This window comes from Carcharhinus amblyrhynchos, chromosome 2, assembly GCF_965287045.1.
Source record: "Carcharhinus amblyrhynchos chromosome 2, sCarAmb.v2.hapA, whole genome shotgun sequence".
NCBI lineage: Eukaryota > Metazoa > Chordata > Chondrichthyes > Carcharhiniformes > Carcharhinidae > Carcharhinus > Carcharhinus amblyrhynchos.
The window spans coordinates 101,265,201-101,280,639 of NC_137325.1; the positions used below are offsets into that span (position 1 = coordinate 101,265,201).

The following is a 15,439-nucleotide window of genomic DNA, read 5'->3' on the forward strand; positions in this document are numbered from 1 at the left end:
ACATTTCCATATGCTCCAACCAAAGGTGGGTATTGAGAAGCCAGAGAACCTTCATTTGTTAACTCACTTTCTCCTCTGATCCTGCCATCTGGTTTCTATTAAACAGAATGCAAAAACCCAAGTGAGAGAATATATTCTGCCTGCATGCCTCCCTGTCAAGGTGTCACTGCCAGTGTGTCACATCCAAGAGGAGGATCTGACAGACGGGGCTTTTGACCACACAGTGTGTCTCTCCTGTTGCAAGGGGATTAGGGGGTCAGCCCTCTGACTGGGGGGTGGGGGGGATCACCCTTGTGCCTGTAGCATTGTGTGGGGGGGGGGGGGGGGGGGGGGGGGCGGGGGGGGGGGGGGGTGGCGGGGGTGACCTGTTCATTCAGTAGGTGGGGGAGATAGCACCTCAGTGGTGTATGGTTGGGAGTGTAACCCTTCTCAGTGGGGGAGGGGGTCACAATCGCCATCGGGGCACTGGTGGGTGGCCTGTAGCAGAACTGAGATTTGCCCTTCGAAGATGGCACCCCAATTTCTGTGAAATCAGACTTGCCGGTGTATTCCCCTTTTGAATATTTTTAACTACTCATCTGGCAAGAGCCACCAGTGCCAGCATGAACCACTCTAAATTTCCCGCTAGTGGCAGCATTTCGTTTTTCTCATGGAGAATCATGACAGATGTGTCTGTGTTCCATCTTAGAAAGGTGGGGCATTGCATTATAATATTTAAATCTGGCTCCTACAGTAAGATGCTAAACCTGATTTTGCTCCAACAGTTAACATTTAAATTTTGTAAGGTTTTGGAGCAAGATGGAGACAGGAACCTTAAAGTCAAATGCTTTCCAGAGCACTTCTTGTGGACTAAAAGCAGTGTGAATCCGCCCTTAACCTCTCAAGAATGCCTTTGGCCCCATTTCTGCTGATCACAGCCTCTCTGCCACCATTGGTGACCCTGAACTCTCGGCTCTGGTGCTGCAGTGAGTTTGATGCCATTTTGTAGTCTTACTGAAGTCTTCACCATTGTAACGATTAATGTAGATTAACAATTGTATTTATTAATTACATGAGCTATGCACATTAAATAGTTCAAGCTAGGAGCTGTCTCCATGCCTGCTTGTGTACACTGCTCTGTCAATCTCAGAGTGATAAGTCTGACTTCCAGGGTACAGATTATGTGTTCTCTTATATCACTGTGGGGTGGAACTGGAACCATAGTTCCACATTAACTCTTATGCCCACCTCTCCCCAGGTCTTTATCAAATGTATTTCAAGTTATTCTAGTTTATCCTGTATATTTACATAATTATCACGACCCTGTTTCCTTCTTTCAAGTTCAGGCAGTCTGGAGGCTTTATAACCCTTCCAAATCTCATTTACACCATTATCGGAGGCGTGGTAGCCCTGATTGTTGCAGGTAAACTCTGTCATTTTTCTGGCACCTTGGTATCTTCTTTTTCCATTTCTTGGTACTGAACTGCTCTTTGTCGATTGTGGCGATAAGTGGTTGTTGCTCCCTCCTGTTTTTTGTCGTGTGGATGAACATTGTGCTTGTTTCCATTTCTCCCCTTCTCCTTTCATCGTGTGGGTCATGGTGATGTCCTGTGTAATGGAAGATGGCCATTCCTGTCATGAGAATGTGTTTTTTTGGTAACGTACCTTTATATTCAGCTGTGCAGTTTACAGTTGGCAATTCATGGGTGCTACTCAATGCTAGCATCTTCTGCGATACTGTCACATTGGTTGGGAATTTCAGCTTTAGCCACAATGTTGACCTCATTAACAGTTGTCGGGACAGAGGTTGAGGCTCTTCTGGTTATTGTTTGAATTTTTGTGTATTCTCTATCTGAATGGATGGCTGGTCAGACCATTGAGGGCATTCCTGCACCTGTAACAAAAATGGGCAAAACCGTTCTCTAAAGAGAGAAGACGGTTCAGAGCTGAAGTCCCAGTTAGGATACTTTCTCTTGTTGGAGCTCTCAAAAACTTTTGTATCATTTAAGACCGTGATTACTTTGGCATTTTCTTCCATTTTGAGGAGATTCCAGGCCGCACAGACATCTTTGCTCAGGGGAAAAAAATACTGCTTCTGAATGAATGCATCAGCTTGAAGATTTGTTTGCCACAGTATCCTAGTGGTTCCAGAATCACGCCGATGATCAGAAGTCAGATTCCCCTAATGTGTCTGATGTTTGAAGCCAAAGATTTCTGAGTCACAATTCTGTCAGTAAAACAGAGGTAGTTTTAAGTAATCTATAATTTTATTGTTAAATATTAGAAATAAGGCATAATTTTAAATGGATTAAATTCAACGTTTCTTTGTAAGGAAGGGTAAACATGTAGTTAGATTCATGCCAGACAAACGTGCTTCCATCTGGGGGTTTTTGCTTTCAGATAAAGTTGCATTTCTATTGTGCTTAGAGGGCGTCAAGGCATAAGTTAACAAGCTGGCAGAAGTATATAGTTGTGCTTAGCAACCAGAGATATCTTTAGGGCAGGAAGACTTTTTGAGTTTAGTTTTAGCTAGATTTATCGCAGTTGGAGCCAGGTAGTGAGAGAAAAGATAGTTCTCATGGCTGTGTTAGAAGCAGAAAAGGCATACAACAAAGTAAGAAGGATGAAAGCAAGCTCTGGGGGAACTAAAGAACTGATATGCAGGAAATAGAAAAGAAGCTCTAGGAATATTGAATTGAAAAAGATCAAAGAGGAACTGTCTTTGGAGCAGACTATTGCTTATGAAAGTCAAAATCAGACCTGGGAAGAGAAGAACTGATGAGGTTAGCTATAGGCAAGCCACATATCTGAATCAATCCCTGAATCAAGATTTGTCCCTATTTCCAATTTTTGAAGCAATAGTTTTCTGTTGGGTACCTGAGTTTGCGTCAAATTTTGGATGCATGTTGCAATTCAAGATAAGCTTGAAAGGAGAGGTGGAAAACCTGGTGCTGGATTACTTGATTAAAAAGTGGAGCAGAAGCTTTGTTTGAAAGGCTAGTTGGAAAACCTGGAGTGGATTATTAATACAAATAGATGATGGGACGCATTGTTCAATAGAAGATTTTTAAGTATTTATTTTGGAGAACAGAGTTTGGAATTCCTCATGTAATAGTCACCTGAGGGGGGATTGTAAAATAAATCCATGGTTGAGAGGCATCAGATATTTGGTTCAGAGTGGGATGTTTTTTGAAAACTACATTGTGAAGCTAATGGGGGAGTAAAGAAGTATTGTCCCATAATCAAAGTGATAATGTGTTATGTATGTTTTTTTGGCTAATTGGCAGCCCTCTGACTCTGTTCTCCATGTTTTCTACAAAAAAGTAAACCAGGGTTCCATTCTGGAATCTTCCCATTCAGTAGTAACATCCATTGGGATTGTAGCAGTTCTTTGTCCGATGGGGCCATAACTCTGGCTTTGGTGTCCAACCTAAATTTTATAAGATGGCTGTTAACCAAAATGTTCTGCATTCCCATATGAAAATTCAGGATCTTTGACATCACCAAGAAGTATGGAGGCATGCGTATCCTCCCAGTGTGCAGTCTTAAGCTCATGAATTATCTTTGAGTCTTCCGTATGTTTAGATGTTTTGCACAGATTGCTGAATGTCTAATTCTGTCACATGAAACCGTGGGTTGCAATTTCAGCACAGCAACTTCACTGCCAAGTGGGAAGCGGAAGAAAAATATGATGATGAGTTCATCTTCTTAAATTTGTCAGCACATAGGCATTCTTGGATTCCAACCCACTACCACGATGCCCCATATCCTCCACAAGACCACACAAAGACCTTTATCAGGCTCTTACTCATTCTGTCTCTCTTGTCTCTCACTTTAATTTACATCCAATCTTTCTTATAAAAATACATTACATGAAATGGATTTTGAAATTTGTACTTCAGTTTTTCAAACTTGTTTGCAGAAAACCTACAGAGCAAGAAGCAAGAGGAGAAATATCCTGCGACATAGGTGAAGTGAATGTCTTAAAGAATTAGTTGCACTGCTCATGCTTTACACTACCAAATTCAGCTCGCTATGCCATTATGCCAGACAAAATATTTAATTTGATTTGATTTATTATTGTCACATATATTAGCATACAGTGAAAAGTATTGTTTCTTGCGCACTATACAGACAAAGCATACGGTTCATAGAAAAGGAAACAAGAGAGTGCAGAATGTAGTATTTCAGTCATAGCTGGAGTGTAGAGAAAGATCAACTTAATGCAAGGTAAGTCCATTCAAAAGTCTGATGGCAACATGGAAGAAGCTGTTCTTCAATCCGTTGGTACGTGACCTCAGACTTTTGCATCTTTTTTCCAATGGAAAAAGGTGGAAGAGAGAATATCTGAGGAGCCTGGGTTCCTTAATTATACTGGCTGCTTTGCCAAGGCAGTGGGAAGTGTAGACAGTGTCAATGGATGGAGGCTGGTTTGCATGATAGATTGGGCTACATTCACGAAGTTTTGTCATTTCTTGCAGTCCTGGACAGAGCAGGAGCCATACCAAGCTGTGATACAACCAGAAAGAATGCTTTCTATGGTGCATCTGTAAAAGTTAGTGAGAGTCATAGCTGACATGCCAAACTTCTTTAGTATTCTGAGAAAGAAGTGGTGGGCTTTCTTAGCACCTAGTGTCAGCATGGGGGGACCAGGGCAGGTTGTTGGTGATCTGGACACCTAAAAACTCTCTATCATTTATTTGATGTAGACAGGGATATGTTCTCCACTATGCTTTCTGAAGTTGATGACAATCTCCTTCATTTTGTTGACATTGAGGAAGAGATTATTGTTGTCACAGTAGTTCAATAGATTCTCTATCTCTATCCCATACTCTGTCTCGTCATTGTTTGAAATCTGACTCACTCTCAGTCCAGGCTTAGGTCTTGAAGTAAAAGTTTGATATTAAAAGACACAAAGCAAATGTTGTTGGATACTATTTGCAAAGTTGGGTGAAACTAGAACCAGGGGGCATAGCCTCAAAATAAGAGGAAGCGGCTTTAGGAATGAGTTGAGGAAAAACTTCTTCACACAAAGGGTTGTGAATCTGTGGAAATCTCTGCCCAGGGAAGCAGTTGAGGCTACCTCATTGAATGTTTTTTAAGGCAAGGATAGATAAATTTTTGAACAGTAAAGGAATTAAGGGTTATGGTGAATGGCAGGTAAGTGCAGCTGAGTCTACAAAAAGATCAGCCATGATCTTATTGAATGGCGGAGCAGGCTCGGGGGGCCAGATGGCCGACTCCTACTCTTAGTTCTTATGTTCTTACATTCTATCCTGACTTGAAGCCTATATCTTCATTGTTACTGGGCCAAAAGCCTGGAACTCCCTCCATAACAGCTCCATGAGTGCATTTATATCACATGGAGTGCAGTTAATAATAAAGACAGCTCACCTGTACCTTCTCAAGGGCAATTAGGATAGTGCAACAAATGCTGGTCTTGCCAGCGATACCATTTTCCCATGAATGATTTCTTAAAAAAATCTCATTAATATGTGGTAGGTCTACATAGCTTTGCTCTGATCTATTGGTATTGCACCAGTTAGCTTACATAATAGATGGCTGAGTTTGGTATTTAGCATAGTGCTAGCCCTCAGTTAGCTTCATTAGATTTATGACTCATAATCTGTTTAATGTTTTTTGCTTCTTATTATTCATGCTGAGTAAAATCAAGTGAGAAGAACATTCTGTACATTTGTGGAAATGTAGTATTAATTGAAATTGTGCATTTATTTGGTAGCAGTGCATTGGTTTATATTTTTAAATAGATACTTTATCGCTGAAAAATTACATGGTTGTTATGCACAAGGTGAATATAAGATGTTTTAAAAAATTGTTTTTGGGATATGGGTGTTGGAGATAGGGCTAACATTCATGATCTTCTCCAATTGTCCTTTAGAAGGCAGGAATGGATCACCTTCCTGAACCAATGCACTCCATGTGGTGATATTTGTGAATTTAGAGATTAGGCATAATGCAGAGTTGTGCAGGCTGTGCAAAAACATAGTTTGCAAATTTATAGGGAAGAGTCAACCAATGTAATTAGTTTGTGCATTGTAAACCCTGTCTACAGCAGCACAATTCATTGTTGATCAGAGTTTCTGTTCTTTGAATATGAAGATTAAGTGGTATAGTTAATGTTTATGGGTTGCTACAGATAATGTTTTAGTATCATATGGATTTCTTGAATTTCTAAGCAGGCAAGTGAGCTCATTATCCAGTTTTGATTGTTGCAGGATATTGCCAATGAACTGAGATGGCCTTGAACTAATTTTTCTATACTGTATCCTATTAATCATTCATTAATGAATCTTGTTAAAACCAGAGAATGTGTTATTAGCTTACTTCAAGCAATTTAAGTCAAGCTGATGAACCATTTTATTTCTATTGCATTTATGCTTATTGGCGATAATATTTTATGACTGTAATTTACATCAGCTTGTCTTTACATTGCCACAAAGATATTTTCACATCACTGTGAAATGGCAAACATAAGGGTTGCTGCATTACAAATGGTCTTTATGAATTTCTCAACGATTGAAACATTAAAGCAATTTTAATACTTGTCTTAAGGATGTCTTTATACAATTTGCAAAACATAAGAATACAACAGGCCTATTTGACCCTTTGAGACTGCATCTCCATTCAGAAATGTCATGGCTGATCTATTAACTCCACTCCATCTTTTATTATAACAAAATATAAACTGTTTTGTTTTGTGTAGTCTTTATGCCCTTCTCTTCTGTCGACTCTTCTATGATCTTTGTTAAAATATTGTATGTTAGTTTTTGATGTTGCTTGTCAAAAACTTCATTGCCATTAATCCAAGTTCTATTCATCCTACCTTCTTCAACTCTTTTTACTGGTACATTGATGACTATAGTGGCGTTGTTTCCTGCTCTCGATTGGAACTGGAAAATTTAATCAACTTTGTTTGCAATTTCCACCTTTCTTTCACATTCACAGGGTACATCTCCAACATTTCCTTCCTCTCCCCTTCCTTAACTTTTCTATCTCTGTAGACCGAGTTGCCATTTGATGATGTGGCTACTTAAGAGGTCCCTTCTCCTCATCGTGCTGATCAGCTTGATACTTATCGAAGGACTAAAGTAACAGAGCGTAATTGCAGATCAGTTGTACCAGCCTCCAAAGATCTAATAGTTAATTCTCCGCGAATACTGTGACCAAACCCTTTCGAACCATCAGGCAAGAAACAGATGAGATTTCAGTACTTATTAGCATACTTCTCTGCCATGTCTTCACTTTCCTCAATTGCTGCCATGCTCTTGTCAATTTAATTGAGAGTTTCAGGTGGCCTGGGATACCTCATGAACCCACAGTTAAATTGTAAAGGCCATCTTAATATCAGTGTAATTGACTGATTAACATATTTTGATTGACAAGCTATCACTCCCAAGGGGGTAGCTCACATGCAGAATAGCACAACTGTGGAAGTCAGCTGCCTGGTCCACTATCACTTACCCCGATCGTAATTCCCCATCTGCTTCCAAATCCACAGGCTACTGCACATTAAAATTCACCCCTTTAGTTTACAGTGATGCCTCTGAGTTGCACCACTACATTACCACATGGATCATTCAATAGTTGATAATTTTTTGTGTAAGATTGCAATATAATTGGGTGTCAAAATGACTGATGTGAAGTAAATTACACTGGGAAGATGTGCATACACCGCTTATAAATAAATATGTCAGGGCCAACAGCTGGCAAGTATCTGAAAAGCTTCCTTGAAAAGTAAAACCTACTATGATTTCCAGGTTACATTACACAACGTAGTTAAAGGGCCATTTACCACTATGTGGATGAAATGTGTAATTTCAATGGGACAAAAGTTACAAGGGTAGATTTGGTAAGGAGTAGCAGTATTGACTCTTAGGGAGTGAAATATTGGATGAGATTTTGGGTGGGCATTCTGATACTGTCCCACTGCAAAGCCATTTCACCAGTGCTGAAAAGGGAAGCATCTTGACCATTCGTTGACTGAAGGTAGGCAGCTAATTCAGTAAGTTAAAGATCCATTTATCCAGCCATTTATCCAGGCCTCTGTTGTTGTGTGACCTCCCAGCCATGTTTCAAGGTCACTGGCTGCATGGAGGTGGATTCCTTGCAACTTTCCGTGTAAAAGACCATTGCAACTGGAGGCTCCATGGACAAAGGAGGCAGCCCTTTGAGGCAAAAGGAATCTCCATGGCTTCATAGCTGAAGAGCTTACCATACCAACCACAAGTTCATTCCTGTTCTGCCCTGGCAGAGAAAAACATTGTATCTCCTTTCCGAGTCATCCTCAAAATAACGACATCCTTTCATTTGCATTGCAGCCTCAGCAGTGGCTATTGTAAGGTGCAGCATTGTGAGTCATAAAACCCTCCTAATAAAACCCTGAGCTTTGAATTTTTAATTTCAAACACTAAGGCCCTCAGTTGTGCTTGATCTACAAGGTGCAAGTAGCTATTATTTATGAATGAAGTAGAATTTATTAAGGGACATTTTACATATACTTACTAAGAAGCCATGAAGATGATATTGAAGTTTCTCATCTCTCAAGATTGCAGGAACTCTTTTTGTCATCAACAGAGGAGATGTCCCCCTTCTTTGTGTTTGGGTGGATTCTCCAGCCTTGGTAGATGGCCAGTAGAAAGCCTAATGCCCTGCAGAATGAGGCATCAGCCAAAAATCAGGATTCCCACTTAGTGTCAAGGCAATCAGGATTCACCCAGCCTGCCCCACCAGCTCTGATCCCCGCCCATAGTTGGTGTCAGCCTGCTTAATATGCAATCCTGCCAACTGTAATACAATTAGCGGGTTTAAAAGATAGAACCATAGAAAACAGATGCAGGAGTAGGCCACTCGGCCCTTCAAACCAGCTCTACCATTCATTTGATCATGGCTGATCATCAAATTGAATATTTGAAGTAGGGTCACAGAACAAAATCCACAGATAATACAGATTCTAAAAAGTAGTAGAACTATCAAAATCTTACACTACCTTGAAGGGGGGCAACTGAAAATGACTCCATCCCTCTTCCGATGCCCTCTCCCTCACTGGCATCCCCCTCTGTGGTGTTCTGTAACCCTCGTCCTGCCCACATTCACCTCTGTATGGGGACCAATGGCTGATCTCTCCTGCAGGCTTGAGTGTACTACCAACACTTCTGGTGGCACTGCTGCTGTTAGATAACTTCTGGTCTATAATGGGCTTGCAGCTCTTGAGGCTGGAATTTCCACCCTATTGAGGGATTAATTGTCTGGAAGCCTGACCTGTCCAGGTAAGCACTTGATTGCCTGGTAATTGCGTTGGGTTTTCCAAAAAGAGATGACGTGGTCTCCCACTGGTTTGCCAACCTGTAACATTCATTAAATTCTACCCAATGGTTGGGATTTTCTGGTCACACTGAAGTCAGTAGAAATTTGAATGGCTTATCTCATCCAGTGCAGAGAAACCCATCATGGTGGGACAGTAAAATCCCAGTCAATGTCTCAGACTTCAAAAAAACAAATATTTACAATTTTAAATCAGGAAACCTGTAAGTAGCTAGTAGATTCTGATTAGATAATTCTGCTTTTTAAATGTAAAATCAAAATACTGCAGATGCTGGAATCTGAAACAAAAACAGAAAATGCTGGAAAACCTCAACAGATCTGACAGCATCTGTGGAGACAGAATAGTGCCAACGTTTCAAATTTGGAAAGTAATCAAGATTCAAAATGTTTGCTCTATTCTCTCTCCACAGATGCTGTCAGGCCTGCTGAGATTTTCCAGCATTTTATGTTTTTGCTTTTTTAGTACTTTTGGTTTTACCCAGTGTCATAATTCTTCCAAAAATTGAGAATTTCTTTTGGTAATACAGCAAGTAGAGACAAGGCAGCAAAACAGAGCACATTTTTCATGTTTCTACATGACTCCTTATAATCTGAAAGTTAGTCACACGGAATTAACTAAGACTCAGGTGCAAGGAGGTGCACATCTTGTGATGGGGAAGATGATTAAGCTGTTGCATAAATCAATTTTATTGCATTCAGTTTCAAAATTGAGAATAATGAAGCTTTGTGCTAGTTGCTTTTACTCAGTTTGTTGGTGATAATCAAATATGCATATTTATTTGTGCAGGTGGTGCCTCCTTAGACCTGAATTCTGTCGAACCTAAGACAAAGAAATGGATTGTTGATCTGACCTGGCTAAATCTGGTGCAGCTCTCTCATTCACATCCATTCACTCAGCTGCTAGTGCAAGTAGCAAAAAATGATAAAGCTTGGAAGCAGTGGTTTGACTCCGAAGCTCCAGAGGAGGCCCCTCTTCCTGATGGCTATGATAATATATTGGACACATTCCGTAAATTACTACTGATTCGGAGTTGGTGCCCAGATCGTACTATTGCTCAGGTAAATTTCTCCACCAAGTTAGAGTGGGGACCAAAACCCCCAATGTCAATCCTCAATTGTTTTTTATTAGTTTTAATTGGAGTTCCACTCTCTTCTGAGCACTATTTGAAATAAGTTTCCACATCTGCTTTTGTACTCGATCTCTTTTGATCTTATGTTGCTCGATAACATAACTGATCCAACACCTCTTTTCGAGGTTGCAAAGTAACTGGCACTTCTCTGATCTGCCTTGAGTGTTTGAATGTCTTCCATATAAGTAGAACTGGATGTTGTATTCAAGATGTCAACCATCCAGAATATTAGACAGTTTGACTATTACTTCCTCTGCCATTTTGTCGATGTATTTCAAAAGTCAATTTGCTTTGTTGATTGATGCTGTGCAGTGGTGTCAAATCTTATGTCTTTTTCATCTTCACCCTTAACTACTTCAACACCATTTATGAAGTACCCTTTTTCCTCCACTCTAATGTTTTCCAATTGTCCATATTAAATTCAGTTTTCAATTTTTCTCTGCAAACACATTTTCTCCAAATCATTTTGTATTTTCTGTTATGCACACTAAAGATAAACTCTGCCCCCTAATAATTTTGGCCCAGGTTTTATGATGTGAATTATGAGACTAATGGTTCTCACCATTATTAGGAAGTCAGCAACCTCTAAAGTACATGTATGGGCAATTCAATGCAGAAATCCAGAAGTTATAGTCCAAGTTACTCTGTTGCTCCATAGGCTACACAATAACAGTATCTCCATAACATTCTTGAAATTAATGCAAAGGGCACAGGTTAGTGTCACTTACCCATTAATTACCCACTAAACATCCAGAGAAAGTTAATTCTGGCACTTTCAGGTGTAAGTGAATTTTTAACACCGTGATCACTCACAATTACTGCCAAATAACCTCTGGCCCTGAAAATGTGCATATTATTTCATGGTGTGCAGCTCCAACTCATATGTAGAGAACCCCACACTGAGCCAACTTTACTGTAATACACCTGCCTTTCTTAGTTATTGCCCAGTCATTGAATAGAATGCCCTGACAGAGTAAGTGCGCATGTAGATGATCCGACCATGATCTTGGTGATGGACGTATTGATTCCATTTTATTTAGGCAATAATAGTTATGAGTTGCATAGCTTTTTAAAGAGCAACTGTAGAGCATCAATATATTTCTAAAATTTGCACCTGCTCTCTAAAACACCAGTGGACATCACAGTGAATATGTTTCTATGGATACAGGAGCCACACAATGCTAGTAAGAATGAACTGAAATGAATGGAACTTGATTTAATTTGTTATTGGCTATTAGTAAAGTAATTCTGCTCAGCTTGTTACCTTGCACGTCTAGCCTGATATAATCTGCTTCATGAACTTTGGATCATATGTGCAATGCAAGTTGCGCAAAAAGTATCAGTGGTATTTCAGACTTCAAATTATGACCAGATATCAAATATTATTCATTCAATTACTATACATGTTAGGTCAGCCATTTGATTGACAGGTTCAGGTAGTAATTTTTCTCCAATGGCTTGGTTTACTTAGGCGATAAGACACAAATAGCTTCTTACCTATCGAACATAAAAACTACTTCCTGAGGAATTGGACCTGAAAATCTGTGAAAAATTGACCTACAAAGTGGATTATTTAGGTCAATTTCCTTCATTAAATATTTATTTCCACACATCTAACTTTCTGCATTGTTGATTTTTGGATATTCTGAATTATTTATGTGTTTCTTTTCGGCAATTGTTTTTCTGATGTTTTTAAATTCTGTTGACTTGTATCTGCAGATTTATCTTAATGTCTAACAAAGTTTCTGATTTTATTCTGTCGTATGTTTGATAGCACCCACATTTCGCCGTGCTCTTGCTTTTCTTAGGCTCGTCACTACATTGCTGAGTCACTTGGACAAAAATATGCCGAAGGAGTTATTCTAGATATGGAAGATATGTGGGCAGAGAGTGATAACCGAACACCTTTGGTGTGCTTCCTTTCCATGGGCTCTGATCCTACAGAAAGCATTGAACGCTTGGCCAAGAGTAAGGTACATTACAAAAGTTAAAGGGATGAAATGCAACTATATTTTGTTAATGCATTATTGTCATTTCGCTTGCTTTCTTTATTTTACACCCATGTCAGAGAATTAGACCAGATATCCCCAGGCAAGTATGGTATTTTGAAGAACAAACACAGGAAATCCAAGTAATTTCATTAACTGGGGATGTCTGACAGAAAAAATATGACACATATGTGTGACAGGGATGTAACAGCAAAGCGTGACTGCAAACAATTGACTGTAACATCACTGGTTGGAAAATCCTGAATAATATACGTCTCAACTTCCAAATTGCATATCAACAGGCATTGAAAATGCATACATGCAACATTACCTATAGTGTACAAACATACAAGACTTTAAATATATTAATAAGGTACTCACTTTTTGTCTAAGCTGATGTGTTGGTAATTTATTATGTTTGTTCATCTGGAGAAGGTTTGGAAATTTGGAAAGTTGAATATTTGAGTACTAAACATCTATATCAAGCATTCTCAACATGAGAAACTGTGTTAACCAATGCAGCTCTATCTCTTTGATAAAATATCATTTATCTATTAATGCAAAAGTGTGAATATTTCCATTTCACATAGCAGAGGCATCAGTGAGATTGTCCTACCCCTCTCCCTCACCCCCACGGTGTGTGGTATGCTTTCTGGCAGAGGAGATGGCTCAACATTGGCCACTGGCACGATCTTCTAGTCTTGTCAGAGTTCATAGTGTTTGACATGGCGTGCCCACCCTGCCATTGATAAATCAGCCATGGGAATCTCCTTTGGTAGGCAGGGCTAAAAAATCGTGCCCACTACTTGGGTGAATTTGACAATTTAGTGGCAATTTGTGTAATACTGTGGCTAGTTTTGTATTCCACACCAGCACTCTCTCGGGTCAGGTATCTGTAGCATCTATTCATCAATATGACTGCTGCTAATGGCAATCATTATCAACTGATCCTTAAAGGTATGATGTGAGAAAATACAATTTTTTTAAAATTAAAACAAATGTACCACTCTAATGCTAAATATTGAGGTTTTCTTGCTTTATTGATAATTATGCAACTAATTAGTCTCTTAATGGGAAGATGCAAATTAATTAATCATCTTCAAATTATTTGACAATTTAATCTGCTAAATAAGTTATAAAAATATACTTCTATAACAAAAATGTCCACTGCTTTGACCTTAGATAACATTTTATTTAAATACAGACAAGTAGAATGTATTATCTCAGAAGTTAGAATCATAAACAATGGACATATCATGTATTTTCATTTATGCTAAACTTTTGATATTGTATAAATGATGTGACATTAAATTTTGTTTCAAAATACGTAGATGCAAACTGAATATTACATGAGCCAATCTTGTATTGTTGCAAGTGTGGATAGATTTGTATCTGCTATATTCCCTCAGAATATTCCATGCCGTGCCATATCTATGGGCCAGGGTCAGGAGATCCATGCAAGACGTTTGCTGACTCAAAGCATGCAAGATGGTGGCTGGCTTCTTTTACAGAACTGTCACCTGGGATTGACTTTCATGGATGAACTTTTAGACACTGTGACCACAGCAGAATCTATGCATGATGGATGTCGAACCTGGATCACCACAGAGGTCCATCCAAAGTTTCCCATCAACTTGTTGCAATCATCTATTAAATTTACCAATGAGCCCCCTCAAGGTAGGACAGAATTTTGGAAAATTCCTCAGAATTGCACTCAATTTCTTACCATAACTTCACTGGAAGTGTGAAGGAAGGACAGAGCAAGAGCAGGTAGTGGAAGGCAATTGGGCTCGGTGGGACAGGTCTGGGGTGTGTTTGCTTCAATGCGAGAAGTATAACAGGTAAAAAAGAGAGCCCTGGATTTTTTTGCAAATACGGAAACATGGTTAAATCTCACACAGGACTGGCAAGTTAACATTTTGAGATATTGTTATTTTAGGTGGGACAGAAGGGGAAACAAAAGAGGAGGAGGAGTTGGGAGCATGTCACAGCTGTGTTGGGGGAGGACACATTGGAGGGATCTTGTGATGAGGTATTATGGGTAGAGCTCAGGAATAAGAAGGGCGAAATTACAATTTTGGGAGTGTGCTATAGACCTCCTGCAGGAGACAGAGGAGAGGTTGTGTAGTCAGATACTGAAAAGGTGTGAAAAAAGCAGGGTAGTTGTAGTAGGTGATTTCCCCCATATTGACTGGGAATCCTTTACAGCCAGGGGCACAGATGGAGACCAATTTGTTAAATGTGTCCAAGAGGTCTTTTTGATACAGCATGTTGACAATCCAACCAGGGAGGATGCCTTACTAGACTTGATATTGGGGAATGAGCTGGGTCAGGTGATTGCTGTTTCAGTGGGGGAGTATTTTGGGCTTAGTGACTATAATTCCACATGATTTTGGGTTGTCATGGATAAGGACAAGAGTGACCCTTGAGTGAGGCTGCTTTATTGGGCGAGGGCCAATTACATCCAAATTAGGCAGGAACTGGGGAACGTGGATTGGGAGTGGCTATTTGAGGGCAAATTCATGTGTGGCATGTGCGAGGTCTTTAAAGGCCAGTTGACTGAAGTGTAGGATAGGCATGTCCCTGCAAAAATGAAGGATAGAAACAGCAGGATTTGGGAACCATAGATGACCAAGGAAATTGTAAAGTTGCTCAAAAGGAAAAAGGAAGCACACAATAGGGATACTATGGGAAGCATCTAAAAACTGACAAAGCTCCTGAGGAACATAGTGAAAGTAGGAAATAACTTAATCATGGAATAAGGAGAGCTAAAAAGGGCTATGAAGTGTCTATAGGGACCAGGGTGAAGGAGAATCCCAAGTTTCCTCATAGCCAACACCTTGAGACCAGGCAATATCCTGGTGAACTTTCATATATATCAGGAGCAAGTGGGTAGCAAGAGAAAAAGTAGGCCCACTCAAGGAAAATGGAGGGAAGTCATGCGTGGAGACACAAGAAGTGGGCGAGATCCTTAATGAGTACTTTGTATCAGTGTTCACC

The 15,439-nt window shown here is 39.8% G+C and overlaps 1 protein-coding gene across 1 annotated transcript in view; it reads left to right on the forward strand.

Annotated features, from left to right (window-relative positions):
• Positions 1-15,439, forward strand: part of dnah5l (dynein, axonemal, heavy chain 5 like) — a 326,877-nt gene that overhangs the window by 260,393 nt on the left and 51,045 nt on the right. Inside the window, exons 67-69 of the mRNA XM_080217022.1 lie at positions 10,109-10,380; positions 12,260-12,424; positions 13,849-14,116. Of these exons, the coding sequence (XP_080073148.1) occupies positions 10,109-10,380; positions 12,260-12,424; positions 13,849-14,116 (705 nt within the window). The remainder of the gene's footprint in view (positions 1-10,108; positions 10,381-12,259; positions 12,425-13,848; positions 14,117-15,439) is intronic.